Source organism: Talpa europaea (assembly GCF_964194135.1).
Source record: "Talpa europaea genome assembly, chromosome: 2".
Taxonomy (NCBI): Eukaryota; Metazoa; Chordata; class Mammalia; order Eulipotyphla; family Talpidae; genus Talpa; species Talpa europaea.
In genome coordinates this window covers 138,070,482-138,091,232 of record NC_140068.1, presented here as the reverse complement: position 1 = coordinate 138,091,232, position 20,751 = coordinate 138,070,482, and the positions used below count along the sequence as shown (strand labels likewise).

At 52.2% G+C, this 20,751-nt stretch overlaps 2 protein-coding genes across 3 annotated transcripts in view; one reads left to right on the top strand and one right to left on the bottom strand.

Moving 5' to 3' along the window:
- Positions 1 to 86: 86 nt before the first annotated feature.
- Positions 87 to 19,602, bottom strand: WRNIP1 (WRN helicase interacting protein 1; the record flags this gene model as incomplete). 2 transcript variants are annotated; one of them, XM_084259610.1, is made up of 7 exons in its annotated part: positions 87 to 362; positions 813 to 892; positions 1,412 to 1,567; positions 5,363 to 5,592; positions 15,076 to 15,317; positions 16,478 to 16,669; positions 18,781 to 19,602. In XM_084259610.1, 7 exons carry the CDS (start codon positions 19,600 to 19,602, stop codon positions 87 to 89), a joined length of 1,998 nt encoding a protein of 665 aa, XP_084115736.1. The 2 variants fall into 2 exon arrangements, with proteins under 2 accessions (XP_084115736.1, XP_084115737.1); XM_084259611.1 differs by having other exon boundaries at positions 15,076 to 15,242.
- MYLK4 (myosin light chain kinase family member 4) overlaps positions 15,324 to 20,751 on the top strand; it is a gene marked incomplete at both ends in the record, with an annotated part of 93,209 nt that continues 87,781 nt past the window's right edge. Inside the window, one exon of the mRNA XM_084259612.1 lies at positions 15,324 to 15,379. Coding sequence (XP_084115738.1) covers positions 15,324 to 15,379 — 56 coding nt within the window. The remainder of the gene's footprint in view (positions 15,380 to 20,751) is intronic.

The following is a 20,751-nucleotide window of genomic DNA, read 5'->3' as shown; positions in this document are numbered from 1 at the left end:
AAGTGTCTGAGCTCCCACCGGGCAGCCGCCCCGCGTCCTCCCTGGCCCTCTTCGCGAGGACAGCGACGCTCTCGGCCCGCCCGGGGTCAGCAGCGCCTCTGCTTGAAGAAGTCCGCGCCGCGCAGCTCGCCGGGCAGGTACTCCTGCTCCACCGGCTCGCTGTAGGCGGGGTTGTACTTGTAGCCCTTGCCGTAGCCCAGGTCCTTCATGAGCCGCGTGGGCGCGTTGCGCAGGTGCAGCGGCACGGGGGGCAGTGGCCCCTGGTGGCTCCGCAGGCAGGCCTTGGCGTTGTTGTAGGCGCTGTACACCTCGATGGACTTGGGGGCCCTGGCGAAGTAGACCACGCACTGGGCCAGGAGCACCTGCAGGCACAGGGAGACGCCGGGTTAGGAGGGCCGGGCGGCCACTCTGCAGAGCTGCGAGGGCGTCCCCCGCGGGGCCCTTAGAGCGCCCTTCACCTACATAACCCGTGGGGTGGAGAGAACGGCTCCCTGCGCAGACGAGTGGTTTGCTCCTTTTCTCTTTGGAGCTAACAATTTTTAATGAAATTTGTCTTAAAACCCCAACATATAAAACATAAATAGGAGGCTGTTCTGTGCAGGGCTGACTTGCAGACTCCCTGTGGGGCACCTTCCACACTGTGCCCCAAAAGCCCTGAGCTCAGGACATCTACCGACGACAGCGCCTCCTTGAGACCTCGGGCCCGCCCCCTCAAGAGCGCAAGCTTCCAAATGGGGGCCGCGGGCCGAGCGGCTGCGTCGGTGGCCCAGCCCGCCCCGCGGAGGCAGGCCTGCGGCCGCGAGCCGGCGTACCTCGCACTCGGGCATGCCGATGAAGTGACAGCCTTGGTAGGCCGCGACCGCCTGTGTCAGCGCGGAGGGGTCGGCCAGTCCTGCCGGAGACAGAGGAGGGGTCAGAACGTGCCCTCCCCACCCGCCCACGTGCGCGTTCTGGAATGCTCTGCGCCCTTGCCCGTGGGTCCAGAACCGCTTCCCTGCGGTGACACGATCTCCAGCAGGAGAAACGTGTGCACCACCAAGGAGCAAGGACACGAAGCCAGCCACGAAAGAAGACATTTACTAACACCAAAGCTTTTCTGATCTTTCAAATTACATCCAGAATCGTCTATATCCACCTCAGGCGTAGCCGACGAAAAGCTATGCAACCGACTGCGAAGCAAATTTAAAATATTTCTTGTTTTCATACTCAGGTGGGTAAAATCGTGAACAGAAAAAACCGAAAATGGTGATTTTAGCCACAGGAACGCTCCGAAGCCACACACACAGCGAGAAGGGAAGCGCCGAGCTGCCCGCGCGGGTCTTCGCGCCAGCATCGGAGCGCAGCCCTTTCCCGCCCCTCCCTGAGGTGCTCCCCGCCCGCCCCCTCCCTGAGGTGCTCCCCGCACACTCACCGATGTCCTCGCTGGCGAAGCGCACGAGCCGCCGCGCCACGTACAGCGGGTCCTCCCCGCCTTCGAGCATGCGCGCCAGCCAGTAGAGCGAGGCGCTCTGGTCCGAGCCGCGCATGGACTTGTGCAGCGCCGAGATGCAGTTGTAGTGCTCCTCCCCTGGAAGCGCAGAGCGCCCGCTCAGCCCGCAGGCAGGAGGGGCCTTCGCGGCTCACGGAGGTCCCCTCAGCCCTACCTCTACTTCACTTGGTGGCAAGCGTCCCGCGTGGGGTCTACGTGGGGTGAGCAGACCCACTGCAGCAGGAGCCAAGGGAACGCGCTGTCCATGCGGGCGTGAGCAGAGCTCGGGAGAGGCAGACATCCACTCCCCAAGGTGGCCCTTCTAGACCCAGTGGATCCGCCAGGTACCCCACTATCAATGCGAGGAATATCAACCCTGGGCCTGGCCGGAGCCCTTGGCACAGAATCAAGTGGCAGGGACAGCTGCGGCGGCCCACTTGCTCCCCACTGTCACTGCCAGCTGCCTCTGTGGTATGTGAAGCCCGCCGCCCCTTAAACCCGGGTGGGGACACCTGTGTGGCTGGTCCCAGAAGGACTGACATGGAGTCACAGCTCGCCCCCTCCAGTTCTGTAGCCCCTCTCCACCCTCAGGCCTGCCCCATGTTTACCCTGGATGCCCAGTGAACAGCAGTTTCTCAGAAATGCATTTAAGGAGAGAAAATTACAGTTAAACATCTGCATCTGCTCAAATCTCACTATCTTATCTTCCACTTCCAGAGGCCCAAAGTCAGGGTACCCTCCCCATGAGAAGCTGGGGGCGGTATTGTATTAGCATCAGACTTTACAGAGAAACTCCTGCCTGTGCTCCTCAGCTAGCCGCAGGCATTAGCAAGACCGTGACCTGCTCTGCACAGCTCCTGGGCCCCGGGAAGGAGGCCTGCCAGGGACCACACCACTCAGTGGCAGTCCGCCTTCAGAGGGAGAGGGTGGCCAATGGGGAGACCCGAGAGGCTGCCCATGGGGCCCTGAGCACCTCTCCACGTCAGAGGAGGGCCGATCCAGGGTCCCAGCCACCTAGGTGGACAGACTGAGATGCCACCTGCTCCAGGGCTGCCTCAGTAAGTCACAACACCAGAGACGGGCTGACTGGTTCACATGCCCCCTCCACAGGCCCAGGCCTCTCCGGGCTGAGGCTGGATGTGGATGAGGACTGGGCAGTACAGACTCCACCAGCACAGAGATGCAAAGGGGACAGAGAAGCCGTGCGTACTTCACCTTCTGCCACATGTAAAAGAGGAGATGGCAGCGAACCTCCCCGCATCAAGGCTGCTCGCTGGCGCCCACCTCAGCTGGGCATCGATGCTGAAAGGCAGTGTGGCGAGGACACCGTTCCAGGCCTGGTGGTCTGGTCTGAACGCCACAGGCAGATCATGGATGCGCTCGCGCCTCAGTTTCTCATCTGAGAAATGGACTGTGAGCCGACTCAGCTCAGTGCTACTCACGCCGGCCTGCTTGGCAGGGCCCCTAGGAACACCATTGTCAGCAAGCTCCCTGCTCGCTTCCAGCTGTGCTTTTCCCAGAGTAGAACCCTAACCTCAGTGCACGGCAGGCAACTGCTCTCATTCGGAAACTTCTTCCCTTTGATGCAGAAAAAATCTGAGCTATTGGATCCCACCAAGTGGGCAACTCCATATGAGATGACATGAAGACATCACTAAGATTCTGGGGGTGGAGGGCTCTTGGCCTCATCATTACAAAGGCCCAAGGTTAAGCTGGCAGGTTTCTAGGGCAACACTTCTCTCACCCGTTTATGGAACAAGGCCAGTAAGAGCACGACTCTCTAGGACCCAAACTGTGTGAGGGCTGATGGAGCCACCCTGGAGGGGACAGTGTGGCAGTGGGCCACCCAGACATGGAACTTACACAGTGCGGGGTCCGCCACAGCCCCACACCCCATGGACAGCACAGAGGGTGGACCCAGTGACCCCACAGTACATGGCCCATGATGAAACTCAGCCTCTAGAAGGAGGGGCCTTCGGCTGGCCATGTCTGACACACAGTGGGGGTAGCATGCACTGCGGTGAGGCTGGGCACACACACGGTGCGGGCAGCATGCACCATTGGTGAGGTGGGGGGCTGGTGCAGAGGCAGCGGGGGCTGGGACTCTGGGGTTGGCACAGAGGTGCCAGGGGCTGGGGAGGGACCCGTCCCAATCCAGTCAGACTAGATCTGAGGACAAGTTTCCCACCTTGCTCTGTGAACTCAGGCAAGTTCTGTCATCCCGGCAATGGAGCTAATAGAAGAGCAATGACATTCTCTCCTGTCCCCTAATTATTTTGAGAATTAGAAAAAGATGTTTATATCTATATGAACTGACATTACATGGTGGTTCTAAACTGACAGTCTGACAGGACATGGAATAACAGTCCTGGTGGGTCCCTGCAGAGTGTCTGTGAGGACACAGAAGGTGGAGAACTACAGTGCAGGCTCCAGCCTTTGGGCTATTTTTAATCCCTTTAAATTTTAAATTTTGTTCCTATCTCCAGCACTCGTATTTAACTAAGAGTAAAGCAAAGCGCTGTCCTGAAAGCTTGTTTTCCAGACTCCTGAGCTTTCCCATGACTTGGGGTGACAGACAGCGCCAGCACCTCAGGTGCTGGGAGGTGCCACGGGGACCCTGCTGGGAGTATTAGGCCAGGAGAGAGGCAGGACTGCTGGATCCCGGTGCTCCTTGGCCCCACTGCAGCCGAGACACACCAAGATCATAGCTTCAGTCGCCCTCTGCCCAAGGCTGCGCAGGTGTTCTGCTCACTCATCAGATGGCAGAGCCAGAACCACCGGGGTTCTTAAGATCCTCCACCCCTTCTCTACTCAGGAAGTGCTCCCCATCAAAAAGCCTCTGGAAATAGTGTGGAAGTGGCATGGCGGGCGTGGTAACTGGAATGTTCAATTATCAACTTCCTTTTCTGGCAGAGCTTTGCAATGGGTGGAAATTCTGTTCCAGTTACAACATGGCCCCATCCAGAATCACACAATCGTCAAGCCCAGAAGTCCTGTAGATCTACTGGGTTCTCTCATCATCACCCACCTCTTTTATAAAAAGAGAAAAATGTGGGCACCGTGGACATTTCATGTTGCCAGGGCATGGATTTAATAAGAGCTGATATCAAGTCTGATATCTGTAAATCAGCTTTAGGAAAACAGATAAGTGCACACAGCAAAATTAGTATTTTTGGAATGTAGGGGAACCAAATAAGGGATAAGAGAAAAATAATTACAATAAATTAAAAAACAAAATCAACAAGCAACTATAAATCAGAGACATTCTGCGGGGGGGGGGGGGGGGGAAGGGATCAAAACCGGGGAGGGAAGAGCACAGGGGACTGCACCTGAGAAGAGAAAGCATACACTGTACAAAAATGAAGAATGATGTAAAATACATATAAAATTAAAAAAAATGAAAAGCTATTATTACAAAAGCATCAAGATCGATGTGAATTTAATTTTTAGTAGAGAACCTAGAAGTTAAGGATTTTTATTCTCATTAAGTAAAAACAAGTCACTATTGCCAAGCCTGTTACCCACATTCACCACCGCAGAAGCGCACTGGTAATTGAAAGCATGGGCGCTGAAAAACGCCTGTGTTCTGGAAGTGCTACCAGAGAGGAATGGGAAAATATCTACCTTCCAAGTAAGTGGGAAGCTGCCACTTCAACCTGAAAACTCCTGTCCGTTCTAGGAGGGAAGCTTCTGTTCTGTGACCCCTGAGATAAGAAAGGCTGGGAAGCGGGTCCCGGAATCAGGCTCTCCTGGAGGCCAACTCTGCCGCTCACCAGGAGCTTCCGCTGAGAGCCACATGCACCTCTGGCCCACACGGCGGAGTCCGGGCAACGAGACTGGCGGACCCAGCCCACCTCCATCAGGTCTCACTCTCTCCCCCTCTCAGCTGCTTACCTGCTCGGTCATACAGGATGTGAGAGCGCTGGAGGCCTTCCTTCACATCATTTTCTGTGATCAGAACTCTACTGGAAGAATAGGGCTGTCCGCTCTTCTTACAAAATATCTTCCGAGAGCTTAGCCTGGCCAGCACCGCCAGCTGCAGTCCATTCAGTCCAGTCCGGGCGTCCCCGTCGCTGAGGTAAGCCAGGGTGTCCACCGCTTTGTCCTCGATAAACACGGAGGGCCTGCAACACAGCCCGTGTTAGTGATGGCTGCACCTGTCATTCCGCAGCACTCATCAGTGCGCCTGTGCATCTCAGCAAGGTCACCAAAACCGGTGTTAGGTAAAGGCTTCTACCTTTATGCTTCACCCACATCATTAAGTGTCATCAAGCCCAAGAACTGACCTGACGCTGAATCATAAGGGCATTTTGCTAAGCGCACCCGTGGGCGTGTATGGAGGCTGCATGGAAAGTTTAGAAAGTCCCTGTTAACAACTGGCCTCTCTGGTTCTTGCCTATGGAATAGTAAAAGCCACAGAGCTGTTGGCTTCTGGCTGGAACACACAAAACAGAGATTTCCCACAGGCCACGTCCTGATGAGACTGGGAGGCCAGACCAGTTTCCACATAGGGAAGAGACAGCCCCACCCCAGGGCCATCCGAGTCCCTCCATCACAGCAGCCTGAGGCCCGAGTTACTCCAGCACAGCAGGACCTAAAGGCAGGAGTCTGGGATGCAGAGGCCGTGAGTGGGCCCGAGTGGGAGGTGGGAGGAGGGAAGGAGGGAGGGAGGGGGAGTGAAAGGAAAGGAGGCCCCCGAAGGCCCCAGAATTCCTTACGGTGCCCCACTACTTTTGTTAAACAGCTTGAATAAAAGCAAGTCGCATTTCATTCACTAAAAGATTTGTTCCTAGCATCTGAAGACTGCCTTACCTCCGCCCCTTCTGTAGCAAAGCCAGGCCTTCCAGTGTTCTCTGTGGGTGTCCGCCTACACAGAAGAGGCCTGTTTTTCCCTCAGGCTGACAATATCAGAGTCCCCACTGTGCGGAGCCCCAGAGGCGTCCCCCTCCTGACCAGACTCACAATACACAGGGAGGCCTCATTCTGGCACTCTGTAAAGCCAACAGGCCATTTCTCAAGCAGATCTCAGATGATCTGGAAGGAACGGCGGACGACACGCAGTGAAGGAAAGGTGAAGGAGGGACCAGCATCAGACCCGTGTGCCTGCAAGGGAAGGGTTCGCCCGGCTCATCACTGCACATCATCTGTGCGTGTGTGTGTGTGTGTGTGTGTGTGTGTGTGTGTGTGGTGGTGGGGGCAGGGGCGGGGGGGGGGTGGTGGTGGGTGGTGATGCTGCCCGAACATCTCACTTTGGCCTGGGAAGGAACACCAGCAGCCGAGAGCAGCAGGGTCACGCGCAGGAAGAAAAGGGAGGCAAGCAAGCAGGAGCCTGGTCAATCTCCAGGGCCTGTGCCATCACCAGGTCAGGTAGGTCCACCACCCCCAAGCCACTCAGCGCCGAGCTCCTCGAGGACAGGAATGGGGTTTTAGTCTTTGTCTCCCCTGTCCTGGCAGAGAACAGGCATTCAGTACGTGCACAATGACTGAACGTACTTCAATTTTCCCACAATCTCAGTGAACACGTTTTTTTAAAGTGATAACATGTGGAGAATGTCAAAAAAAAAAAAAAAAAAACCAACCCTTAGCTCCACCACCAGGACAAAACAGCTGCTACAATGCATCTGTCCAGTTTCTTGATGGCCCACCCATCCACCCAGAGCCAGCAACCCCACATCAAGTTTTTTCAGCAAAATGTTACCATGTAGAGTTCACATCCTTAACAAGTAAACAGTTTTTTTTTAAAAAACAAGTACTCAGAACTCTGAATATTACTTTTTAAGAAAATGTGCACTATATTAAATTCAGAGCGAGACAAGGGGGTAGAGGTCCCCGATGACCGTACTGCATTGTCTTAGTGCTGCGGGGCACTTCTCCTTCCTCTGCCTGAAGCCTTTGTACATATTTAGAGACCTGAAGTGCTCTGGGACAGAGAAAAGACAGGCAGCCTCCCATTCCCTGCACATTGTACCCGGCCCTCTTTCCAACAGTTCTCAGACACGGTCAGCAAGCAGGCCTCGTTAACATGAGATGCCCACCAGCAGGTGCTTCCGCAGATGTACAAACGGCACACTGCGAGTCTTTACAAGCGGGTATATATTTTATGTGGCTCCCTTCCTTCGAGTTTTAAACTCTGAACTCCAGTCCCTGTTATCCTGCTGCTGCCCTTTACAAGCAGGCTGGGGTCTCGGGTGGGTGGGGGTGCTGTTGCTGTCCATGAAACGAGAGCTGACGCTGCCACCAGAGCCCCCCTGCTCCCTTCTTCCTCGTCTGCCACATGATCCACATTCCAAATTTCACCCTGTCCACACCACGGCAGTATTTTTAAACACAAATGAATCTGTCAGCAACTCCGTTCAAGTAACAAAAGGGGACTTGCTGATGGCACCGCAACAGCCACACAAGTCAGTCATCAAGGGCAGGGCTGGCCCCAGAACACAACGCCCTCCCACACCCCACGCAAGTGCTGTGCCTCCAGCTCACCCCAATGCGCACACAACAGCATCATTTTCTTATGATGAGTAGGAAGCAGTACACCAGGACGCCGGTTCCCGAGTGCCTACACCTGAGACCTAGATAATGTTATAAAGCGACGTCACGTCAATAAAGAAGTCGCTTCTTAAAAACCACCCCACGTAGCCATGCACAAGACCCTCCCCGCCCCCCCACAGGCTGTGAAGTCCAGCTAGCCCTGGGAAGAGCCACATCAGCTGTGCTCAGGAACCGCGACCTCAGGAGAGGAAGTTGAGAGCTCAGGCCAGGGGCCAGGAGAAAGGGGTGTTTGCATGGATGTTTGTAGCGTCCCGCTACACAAAGTACCCCAGGGGGCCTCCCGGGCCAGAGCAATGAACATTATTTTTAAATTTGAGTATAAACTTATAAATGCTTTCTTGCAAAGTTAGACATAAATGAGGGCACATCTACTTTGCGGATGGAGTGACTGGAATGTCACAGCATCCTATAAAGAAGAAAGCAATAATAGGTAAGTTGTATCAGTACAATGGGATTTTTTCCCCTGTTCCACAAGGGAAAAAAAAAGGTTAAAATTGATGCATCGGAAAAGACATTCTAGTTAACAAGACCCAGTGGTAAAGGCCTTTGAGGGGCTCGTTTCCCCAAGTGCAGAGACAGCCTCAGTCCTGAGGAAGACGGGGAGCCTTCTGCAAAGACAGCGCCCACCTTCCTCTCTTCCAAGGGCCTGACCGCCCTGCACACTGTGGGGTTTGGAGGGTTCTATTTAGATGACGGGATCAAGACCATAAGGAGGTGCAAGGGGAGGGAAAGGTACCTGTTATTTTGTGGTTCCATTAAGCTCTCCCTAAATTATGAAACAATCCTCCGTGGAGCTCGTCACTAAGGACAAGGCACATTCCACGGTCAGGCAGTAGGTGCTACACACTGTTCCTAAGCTGAGGCGGGAGTCAAGGCCCAGAGAGCTTCTCCACACGCAGATGTGCACACCCGGCCGCCACTCCAGGTTCTGCAGGCCCAGACCCCACGCCTGTTTACAGCACACGCCTGTCCGTGTGACGGCAGAGGATGGAATCTTTTGTCCTGGTTCCTTTAGCAATCAGCACAGAGCTGCCTCTCACACACATCCACAGAGAAAGGTCACACTGTGAGTCCTCTCCCCACTGTTCTTAGTACCAAGTATAAGCAGCACTTCCCACCTGCTAACTCTTCCCCTAACACCTGAGGGGTTTAATGGAAACCCCATCTGACCTGCTCCCTCCCATTCCTGCTGTGTGATCTTGGGCACATCACTTCATCTCTCTAAGCTTGTTTAGTCATGTCTTTTTTTCTTTTCTTTTTGCATAGAAGAACTGGGGTATAGGTCAGAGGTGTGGGGGGTGAGAGGACTCACCAGAGACAGAATGTGGAGCAGAGCAGGCGGACTGACTGAAATACACTGTTGCTGAGGGGAGCAGCGGGTGAGATAGGAGACGTCTGCTGCACTGTATGTGGGTCAGCTCCCTGGCCAGGGACTGAACTTAGTGGTGACGGCGCTGAGACTTCCAAAGCTCAGATGCTGGACTCAAGTCCTAGGTCACCAGGAATGCCTGTCAGTTTGGTCATTAATAAAAAGGAGCTAGTGAGACTTCACAGAGAAGTAAAACATGTGAAATGCTCAGAGCAGGGCCCGGCACACACACGCACACAATCAAGGCCGCTGTTGCCACCAGCGGCGAGAACCCTTCAGGAGCATCTCAGAACCCCCAGTCTCCAGGCAGGGTCCTAAGCCTGGTTGCCTCCAGGATAAGCAATCAGCGAAGGTAAATCAAACAAAACCAGATTTACTCTTCCCCAAAAAAGCAAACACAAACTTCACAGATGCGCCCTTCTGTTTACTCCCACGAGGACGCACTCCTCCCAGGTGATGCCACACCACACGACGTCTAAAGCCTAGTGCCGGAACCTGTGAACGGAACCATGTTATGGATCTCAAGATGAGCTCACAGTGGGGTTGGGGGGGGGGGTGCCTACATCCAAGAACAGACGTCCTCACAAGAGACAGTGAATGAGAAGATGGAGGGATACGGGCTATGGCCTCGTGAAGATGGACAGAGCTTGGAGTGACCCTGCCACCAGCCGAGGATGACGGGAGCCCGGGCAGCCAGAAGGAAGGCCTCTCTGGAGCCTGGGTGAGAGCATGGTCAGACTTCAGGCCTCCATGATTGTGAGAGAAGACATTTCCATTGTTTTAAGACACAGCTTGTGGTCATTTGTTACAGCAGAAACAGGAAATAAACATGAGGTTCGTGAGATCTGTTTCTGGTTGCCAGTGTTTATTTTTAATGCCACCACTTTAATAGCCTATGTTAATATACATTTTTCTTTATAGCAAAACATTTTAAAGGAAAATTATTAAAATTTACTCTAAAACTATATCTCATTCAGTCATTCTGGCCAGTAACTTCTATTCTGGTGCCTCATTACCGTTCTATTCCATGTTAGATAAGATTGTTCTCAGTAGGCAGGCAAAACAGTTGATTAAGAAACAAAACAAAGACCAAAAAAACAAAGAGAGAGAGAGAAAGAAAATGATAGCCCCTTTGTTTCAGCTGATCTTATTCTGGGACACCTGTCTGAGCCCCTCCCCAGGACAGAAGCCGCTGCCACCACCAAGGGTCCAAGCAGCTCTGCACTGCAGGCCAGTGGGGCTGAGCCGTTCCCGCTTCTCCTTTCATCCTCCATGTCCTCAAATATGTGCCTTGTTATCTGCTCCACAAACAGTTGATCCTTGAGGGGTGCTTTCGACTCTGTGTCCTGTGATGTGGAACCTATAACCCTCCAGAGCACCCACTGCTGCAGGGTGATTAAACACTAGTTTATTTTCTCAATTCCAGCAGCACAAATTCAGACCATGCATTTTTTGCTCTGGCCTCCAAAACTAACCCTGTGCACAGATAACACGCCTCACTGCTGTGCCACACGTGACCAAAATGCTTAGAGTAAAATACATGGGAACCGGTGATTACGCCTATCAACTGAAGGAGCTGCTATAGAGAATTCACCATAAATCACCAGCTTACCCCTAGCTTACTCTTCACAACCAAATCACAACTGAGCATGGAATGCTCTTCTGCAGCTGTCTCACTAAGGCTGGGTGGCGAAGAGGAGCAAAGAGATGCTCTTCTTTGGCTTTTTTCCTGTTGCCTGGAATGCAGACCTAAGGGCCAGAGCCCCAGTGGCCACCTTGGGCCACGAGGTAGACACCATGTGCTGAAGGTGGCAGAGCAAAATGACAAGGGCTCAGGTCCTCGATGACAACACGAAGCTGACCAGGAGCTGCATGTTTATGCCCCTCTAGTTTCAGCTGCTTTGGCGGCAGAGTTCTACCTGGTTTAGAGCAGCTAACTTGATTTTCCTGTTATACAGAATAAAAACAGCCGGCCAAACCCACCCTGAGTGGGGAAGTAGCCTGAGTGTGCACCTCTCGCTAAGCGCTTCTCGGTGGGCACCCCTGGAGCTGTCCTCTTACCTTATCTGGACTTGTCTCCTTGGGCTCTTCCTTCCCTACCCAACAAGAAGCTTCTGGCTTTCCTGGGTTCCCCTGGTGGGGAGGGGGGATTATTCCAATGAATGGGCTACAGGATCTCTAAGATGCTGGTGGCTCCCAAATCTCCACCTCTTATCCACTCTCCTGTTCTCCTGACCTCTCTATGTAACTGCTGGGGCCTCTCCATATGAACACCCAGAGGACCCACTAACTGAACATACCTGGACTGGGCCGTACCTCTTCCTCTGCTCTGTTCCTGTACCTTTCTTGCTCAAAAGTACATCCATGTGCCCAACCACCAGTGAGAGTCATAGTAGACCGACCGTCTTTCCTCCCTCCTCACACACAGGCTTTCAGACCTAACTCTGCAATGTCACAGGGCAGCTCTGCATGCTCAGGCTTCAGCTTCACCCACCCTGCCGCCCAGGTGGGGGCTTGATTCCCTCCACCCACCCGCTCCAATTCTGCACTCATCTTCCGAAAATGTGCATCTGAGTATGTCATTCTGCTCAAGACCTGTGGCTTCTTATAATCTCCACAGGTCATTCAAACCCAGCCCTGCCTCCCTTCCTGACTATACTGGCCGTCAGCTCCTGTGCCCATGGTCCTGCCTGCTCACGGTGAACAGGCCAGGCTGTTCACCATCATTGTCCTGTCACGGGCTCTCTCTCCCTGCTGAATCGAGCCTTCTAGTTCTTCTAAATTCTGCTTATCCTTTAAAATTCAACACAGTAGCCCCTTATCGAGGAAATATTTTGATTTCACGTGTTTCACATGCTGCTGTGCCCACTGCTCCTTGGGCAGCCAGGGAAGCAGATTTATTCACCCTGCGCTTTACCACCTGGAGCTCTCTAAGAGCTCTGGGACGAGGTGCCTAATACATGCAGTGCCTTCAATTATAATGAATATAGGGGGGAAATCTGAAAAAGAACATGTTTATCTCACCATGCCTGGAATTTATCATGCACATGTGTACACTCTATGAAAATCTGCAAATTCTTCAGGTAAGATCAAGAATGCCACAGGCAACATTAGTTTCTAGACCCAGTCCCAGCTCAGCCCCTCTTTGCACAACCTTAAATAATCTAGGATTTCTCTGTGAATGCTCTAGGTGCTGAGGCATCAAAACATGACCAAAGAATAAAAATGCATACTCACTGTTTCCCAGAAAAAGTAATTATCTGTGGTTCAAAGTCTTTCCTTCCAGCTAGATTAGTATAACCAAATCTAATTTGTGTCCACAAGAACCCACATGGGGACTTTGAAGTTCAATAAGGACTCTGACAGACAATAAAATATACCCCTAATTATCCACGGCAACTGGGCGCCTAGGTGTTTCCATAAGGAAGTCACTTACAATGCCAGAGTCCTACCACGGCCATCTTCCAACTTAACTTCTTGTCAGAAAAGCTACCAAGCAGCCAGTCAATTAAGCTCAATAATCTTTAGTTTCACTCTGCTTGCTGCTAGTTTGCTTAAGCAAAGGTACTAAGAAAAAAGGGTCTTGATAGCCTGCAATGGGGCAATCACTGGAGCAGTGCTTTAAATTGGACTCTCCTTCCCTTTACAAGCCCCAAAACTTAAGACTTTTCCTCACAGTGAAAGCTAGGATTATCATTCACAAATCACTTGCTGGGCACAAGGTTTATGTGAGGTACTGTAGGTGCCGGGGATAGCAACGGAAGGACAAGTTCCTACCCTCCTAGCCCTGTGTGGAAGGTGGGGCTATCGAGAATCAAAGGAAGGCCTGATTAGGATCGATTCTCAATGACGGTGGAAAACACAAACCATCTTTTAGATACAGGCTTTTCTCTGATAGTAATGCAATTTTAGGTTAAGAATCACCAGCTCATTTTTTAAAAAAGTCAGGTACTCAGTTGCAATAAGAGAAACCTTAATTCCTTCACTTGATCCTCTCAAATATGAATGTGCATGCAAGTGACCTGGGGAGCCTGTACAAAATGTAGACATCCTTTGAGAGCACCACAGTTCAGCATCATTTCACTTCCACTGTGGCTTGTCACTGATTATGGGGGCAAAGTCAGAGGGGATCTGAATTACAGTTCTGAGAAATGGTGATATGAATGAAATCAATAAAAATTCTCTGGGTAAAAAAAGCACAGGATATAAAGCTGTAGGTATGTCAGGACAGCAACATGCAGTGTTAGGCTGCCCCTCGTTTTTCTTCTCCTTCAGCTCTAGGAGTTCTGCAGTGAAATGCTAGTGAAAGAGAAAGTTGCACTAAAGGCAGAGCGGGCAGTGGCCCCGACCCTGGCGATGACAGGACATGGGGCAGCAGGAGGGCCCCCAATGACGAGAAGCAGGATCTTACTTCTCCACAGCCACAGTTCTGACGGCCATCCCGCCACCACCAGCCACCACTCACAACTCGTCCCACCAGGGGTCCTTGGCCAAATGTTTCTAGGCTTTCACGGGGTACATCTGAGACAGGAGCAAATGGGAGAGGCCAGACACATGGGGAGAGACAGTTGAAACCTAAACCCTGAGCCTAAAACTATGCCTCGCTTAATCCTCGTAGCAGAGTGACTCCAGAGTTTGGCCTTGGGGCAGGCACCAGCAGCTGTGGAGGCCACAGTGCCAGGGGCGGCCATCAGCCTCTCCTCTCACCAGATTAGGTTCCACCGCGTTATTCCAGCTGACACACAGGAATACATGACATCTGAAGAGTATTTTCTAATTTGAAGAAAACTTATGACCCACTTAGCCTAATCGATTACCCCACCTACGGCCACGCGGTGCTCCTGGAGGGAGAGACCACCTCCTCCAATGTGGTCACCACTGAATGTCCTTTACTTGCAGGAACTGATTTTGATTTTGGGGGGGGGGGGCAGGGGGTGGGGGAAGAGGTGCAAAAATCGCTCTAAAAAGATGTTATGGTAACACTGACATTGACTTTTTTTTTTTTTTTGCTCTACCACATCTCCAATTTTCAGAAAACACTAATGTATACAAACAGAAAAATGCCTTGACTGTTTATCTGCATTTTGCCTTAACTATGCTATTTCATAGTTACAGGAAAGGCTGAGGGTGAAGCTCTTGCCTGGTTTTGAATCGCCAAGTCCTTCTATGCTATGAAGCTTCAGGGCAAGTTTTAATTTTCTCAGCTCACAGAGACACTGACATTGATTTTTAATGATTTTTAGAGTATACACTGCAGATAAAGCACTTGGAATTTGAATATAAACTTCGAAAGATTTATAAAAGTATATCGCAAGCAGGAAAATCATTAATAAGACTTCCCAAAATCATGCAAGCCTTAAAAAAAGAAAGCGTGCTAGGAAAAGAACCAAATCCTTCAGCACTAACACAGACACTCAAGAACTGAAATAACAGGGCACTCAACGTGAAAGCCCCGAGAATTACAGGTCACCCACAATAGGCCGTACAATGTATCCACAGGAATGGTCTGTAGAGAGGTACTGTGTTGACTGATAGAACCAAGCATTTCCCTCCTCCCATTTTCACTCCGGAGACCATCATTTCTCCTCTGGCCCCACCCTCTCCTGATTGCAGCCAGCCCTTGCTGGCCCCCTGCCAGGAGATTCTCAGGGAGGTGTGCGCCTCCTAGTACTGCCCACTGTTAACTTACTCGGAACTGCTGTTGCTGCTGTGGCTCAGAGGGTCAGTGGCACGGCTGGAGTCTAGGACGTGGATTCCCAGTGAGTTGACTGCTCGCATTAAAATAGTCACCATAGCCTCTACTGGAAGCTTCTCAAGAACAATAACCCGACAGCGGCTCAGAAGAGCAGCATTGACCTGGAAGGACGGGTTTTCCGTGGTTGCCCCAATCAGAGTGATCGTCCCACATTCCACGTGAGGAAGGAAGGTGTCCTAACCATGGGAGGAAAGCAGAAGAAATTGATTCCGGTCAACGGCAACCTGCAGAATCCCACGTAAGTTGGCTACCCGGCACCCCTCCTTGCTACTTTTGAGTCCCGGAACAGCAGCTTTACATTCACTGAGCACGGCTGAGTGTTGGCAGAGCCCAGCTCTCTAAGCCAAAAACACATCTTCTATGCAATGTCAGTGTGTAAGCCTGGTCCCCTAGGCTGGTGGACGAAAAGTGCTAAGTAGAATTTAGTTTCAACATAAATGGTTTCTTTACTTAGAAAGATATTGTCTAGCCCAGCTACACTTGAACATAGCTGCTTTTTATTACAGAAGTCTAGGAAAACACAAAAACAGTGATACTCCTAACATTCTCTTGTACTGTGAGCACTCAGTCATATTGTTTGTTATTCTTCCTAACAAACCTGGTGACCAGGTAACCACCAGATTCAGTCTAACATGGAAGAAATGCCAAGCCAATGGACTAGTATGAAATTTGAGGGGCTAACGTTCAGTCAGGGATCGAAAGAGTCTACATAGTCAGAAGTCAAGAGAGATTCAAATGGGGGAAAAGCTTAGTAGGTTTTATAAATTGATTGTTTCTTGATTAAAAAGCTGTAGCAGATAGCTCAAAGACATAAGAATTACTAAATATGAAAGTGGCTCTGTTTATAAATTGTTCTGTTACTTTTATTTCAGAACGACAACTAAATATGTAAATTCAATTAAGTATTAGATCTTCAACATTCACTTTTGGAAGTCATAGAAAATACACTCTTTAATTGTGAAAATAAAAAGTAACATTTATAGTGAAGTTAAAGAATATTAAAATAACAATCTTATAACCAAATTAAACCGTTTACTCTGACTCTTAATACTTAGATTAAAAATTGGGAAGGAGTCAAAGCTGATTTTCTGATCTCTGCGGTTTAAAGATAAACTAAGAATTCCATTAGCCTCAAAAGAATTTTTCATCATCAAAAAACACCCCCAAAAAGGGGGTAAATGGGCTCAAAAGCGATGAGGTGACAGTCCTTTGCTTCTATGTAGAAAGGGGTGAAAACAGTAGCGTTTGTATAGGGCTTTATGCTTTTCAAAGTGACTTCACATCTGTATTCTATTGGCCACATTCAAGGACGAAAGGTAGAACAATATTAATATACCTGCTGAGATTTATTGAACCGATGAATCTCATCAATAAACAGGATGGTTTTCCTTTTGAAAAAGCTCTTTTCATTCTGAGCTTGTTTTATGACATCTCGCACGTCGTTTGTCTTGGCATTTGTTGCAGACAGTGTCACAAATCTTATGCTGTGTTTCTTGCTGTTGTTGGCTATAATATGAGCCAGGGTGGTCTAGAAAAGATGACACAGAGTTTGGGGGGCTCATCAGACACAGAGTAAAGCACCCATGGGTTCCAACACGAGGAGCACCAGTTACTACTGACCAGCAGTCTGAACGCTGTAGCATGCTCAGCAGCACAGACACAATCTGAAATACCACAGCAGTTTCAAAAATTTAAAAAAAAAAAAAAAGTTATAAATAAAACAGGAAAGTAGCTAAACCTTAGGCTAATCCTGACCTCTTCTCCTTTGTATCTAAACCCCATTTGATTCCTTTTTTGGGGACTCTAAGATCTGTGGAATCCCATCAGAAAGCGGTTGTCTTGATTTAGAAGAGCGTGGTTGACAGCTGTGAACCCCTCCAGCCAAGAAAGCCTTGCTGCTGAGGGACCAGGCATGCAGCTGGAGAGCAGAGCTGCACACCAACCCTTTCCCACTGGAAGCTCACCAGCACAGCTTAGAGGAGAGTGAGCATCTGAGTTGAAAAACCAAGGACAACTTCTCAAATTTGAGAGGCCTGCATGCCACTTCTAAATGTCTTCCCGGGAAGCGGATGGAACAAGAGCATGTTGACTGCGTTACTATGTACCAGACAACAATGACAAGATCCAAGAAAAGCACGTAATTTAACATTATTAGTAGTAGTGGAAAAGTACAGGATGGGAATAAAGACAAAGGGAAGACTTTAACAAGAGAGGTATAAGACTGCTCGTGAGTGATTGGAAAGGTGCCACTTTATTCTGAAAAGCTGCACAGAACCACTGTTATTTAGGCTGCTGCTTTAGCAAATTCCCATTTTGGGCTTGCGAGCCGCACACAAGCAGGCTAGCAACCACCACCAACCAAATCACCCAGCAGTCCAGACCATAAATGTCTTGCCTGGCCCCTCCCTGAGTTCATCCTATTCATTTGTGTAGGGATGTTCTTCTTGCCACCTGGGACCAGCAACAGTTAGCTGATCAGCCACGCACAGGATCTCATGTAAAGAATTCATGGACAACAATTAAAAACGCTACTGTTCAATCCCCTAAAGGGGTAACGACTAAATCTACCACGGTGGGAACATGTCACGTGGGACAGAGCGGGCTTCTTCCTCACCAAAGGGAAAGGAGAGCATGCAAACGAGGCGCACAATCAGGGAGCTGCACGCCAGGAACTGGAGTAAATGGGAGCTGTAGTCAAATGGTGGGAGGTGAAGCCTGAAAGAAAAACTGGAGGAAAAAAAAAAAATCCCAAGAGCCCTGTGTGCTAAGGAGTGTGAATCTCAAAGCTGCGACAGTGCCTTTACATTCTACACTGATTTTTTTCTTTCACACACTGGTGTTATTCTCCTCCCTGTTCTATAGATAAAAACTAAACAAACCGTTTATCAAAGACCTCTGGGCCTTTTATTTTTGCAGTCAGAACTCCTCCACTGTTTCAAATGTTCTCCCAATGCCATGTTTTCTAGACCCTCAGTGTCCTAAGTCCCCTCCTCTGGACTTTTGTGACTCCAACAAGTTAGACTGGACACCAAAATACACAGATGGTGCATCTCTAAAGCACAAGGCATTCTGAGAACAGTTATGGGCACTCTAGGCGAAGATGAATTGCAGAAGAAGAGTTAAATATCTTCTCAAGGAAAAATAAAAATCGGTGTGTGAAACCAAAGGCATAGAAGGAGAGGAAGGAAGCACGACGGAAACGTTTGGATTATAATTTTTGGATTATAGATTATGGTTTGGGTTATGGATCTCATACACCTACAAACATACAAATGTTGCCCTGCAAATTAAGGCATACTGTTTCCTTGAGAATGTGTCCTAGGCGGGTCAGTGGAACACAAAGGTAGATGGCTTCTTAACAGCCCGCACATTCGTATCAGCCTAAGGATTCAACCATCTTCACGCTGAAAACAAGGAGAAAAGCTGTCCTGTAAATCTGGGGGGTGTGTACCTGTTCCACACCCACCCCAGACTCCACCTGCGCACCAGGCAGTGCCCGCTCGATGGCACCCGAGGCCCTGCACTCTTAGGCCTCGATCGACATATCCAGGGGGCCAGGGGCGGTTTCCTCCGGGGCGGCCTCAGCCACAGCTCTGGGGCTGCGCGCGGACTGCGGGAACCCGCCGGCGCGGCACTCACCTTGCCGCAGCCCGGCGGCCCCCACAGGATGAGCGAGGGGATCTCGTTGGCCTCCAGCAGCGACCGGAGCAGGGTCTCCTGCCCCACGGCGCGGTTCTGCCCGATGTAATCCTGCAGCGTGTCGGGCCGCATCTTGTCGGCCAGCGGCTTGCCCTCCAGCATCTGCCGGATCTCGTCGGCCGCCAGCGCCCGGGCGTGCGGGCGGCCGGCCCCGAAGGCGGCGGCGGCCGCGTCGGCCGCGTCGGCGTCCCAGTGGCCGGGGTCGTCCTCGCCGTCCGCGTCGGCGTCCCCGTCGCCATCGCCGTCGCCGCCCGCCTCCTCCTCCTCGGGCGCCTCCGCCTCGTCCCAGCTCCGCGGGGACGCGCTGCCCGCGGCGGCGGCGGCGGCGGCCGCCGGCCTCTTGCCCGAGCCCTTCCTCGCGGGGCTGGGGGCGCGCGCCACGGGGAAGTCGGGGATGAGGCGGGCGCCGCTGGGCGTGGGCGGCGCGTCGTAGCTCTCGCGGCTCTCGGTCTCGCCGCCGTCGTCGGGCTCCTCGCCCTCGCCCTCGCTGCTCTCGGCCGCCGTCGGGGTGGCCGGCTGCTTGAGCGCCGAGCTCTCCGACAGCCGCCGCCGCTTGGCGCCGGGCGGCGAGAGCCCCTTGGGCCGCTCCCCCGCGCGGTGCGGCCCGGCCGCGGGCTCCGCGTGCCCCGCGGGGTGGAGCAGCAGGCAGCGGTCCAGGTGCGAGTTGATGTGCGCGGCGGGCATCATCTGCTGGCACACGGGGCACTGCACCTGGTGCAGCTGCGACAGGAACGGGTCGTCTTCCGGCCCGCTCACCTCCATGATGGCCGCCGGCGCCCGGCGCGGCCGCCGCAGCCCCTGCTCGCGCCGCGGGTCGCGATGCCCGCCGCTAGGCCCCGCGCCGCGCGACCCGGGCTCGGGCAGGCGGCAGGACGCGCGCGGGCCGGGGGAGGGCGCCGCTCAGGCCTCACGTCCGGAGCTGCCTTCCCGCGTCGGCCCGCCCTCGGCCGCCCGCCCGCGGCGCCTCGCGCGGCGCGTCGGGAAGGGTAGTCCGCGCGGGAGCCTGGTCGTCGCGAGCGGCGTCTCGTGCGGCCTGCTGGGAAATGGAGTCCGCGCGGGAGCCCGGCCGCCGCGGGCGGCGTCTCGCGCGGCCTGTCGGGAAGTGGAGTCCGCGGGCGGCCTCCCGGGCCCCGGCGCGTCCACTTCCGGTCGGCCGAGCGAGCCACCTTTGTGTGGGGCCGAGGAGGCCTGCGGGTCGCGCATGCGCAGGTCTCGCGCGAATGGACGCTCCTGCCGCGCCCTTCAAGGCTGGGGTCTCCCGGGCGCAGAGGATGAAAGGGCGCTGGGGGGCAGCCGTTTACCCCCCCCCCCGGAACCGGCGGGCATAGGGGGAGGCGGAAGGACGGGAGGACCTCAGCGGCGGGATTTTTGTAATTAAAGGGAATTATAAAAGGGGAAAAGCTAACCCCGAATGCTCCCCTAGGACACTGGACAAAGGACCTGAACAAAAGAAATAACAGAAATGACTGGCGGGTGGGGATGAAGTTCTCTCTGGAGGGGTCAGAGAAATGCAAATAAAGAGGAGCACCCATCCTCTGCCCCCCCACACATACCACTTTTAAATGTTTGGCCCTTTGCGGTGTCTTAGCTGCTCGTCTCACATCTGCTATTTAGTGGTTAAAAATGGGAGACATTTAATTCTAATAAGGGTTAGGCAAGTACTACAGCTGTATCTGTTTACCCTCATCTCTAAAATTTTGTGAGACTTGACAAAATCGTATAGTGACAGGAAATGTCCCCCTTCAAATAAAAAAAATCAGATTAAAACATAAGTGATATTCTACACCTTTGAATGATAGGATTAATCGTGTCTGCTTTTCTCTAAACCTCGCCTTCAAAAGTGGATCCTAAACACACCGTTTGGATACCCAGAGGAAGAAAAGAGTGGGAATGAATGAAAGGCTTGTCTGA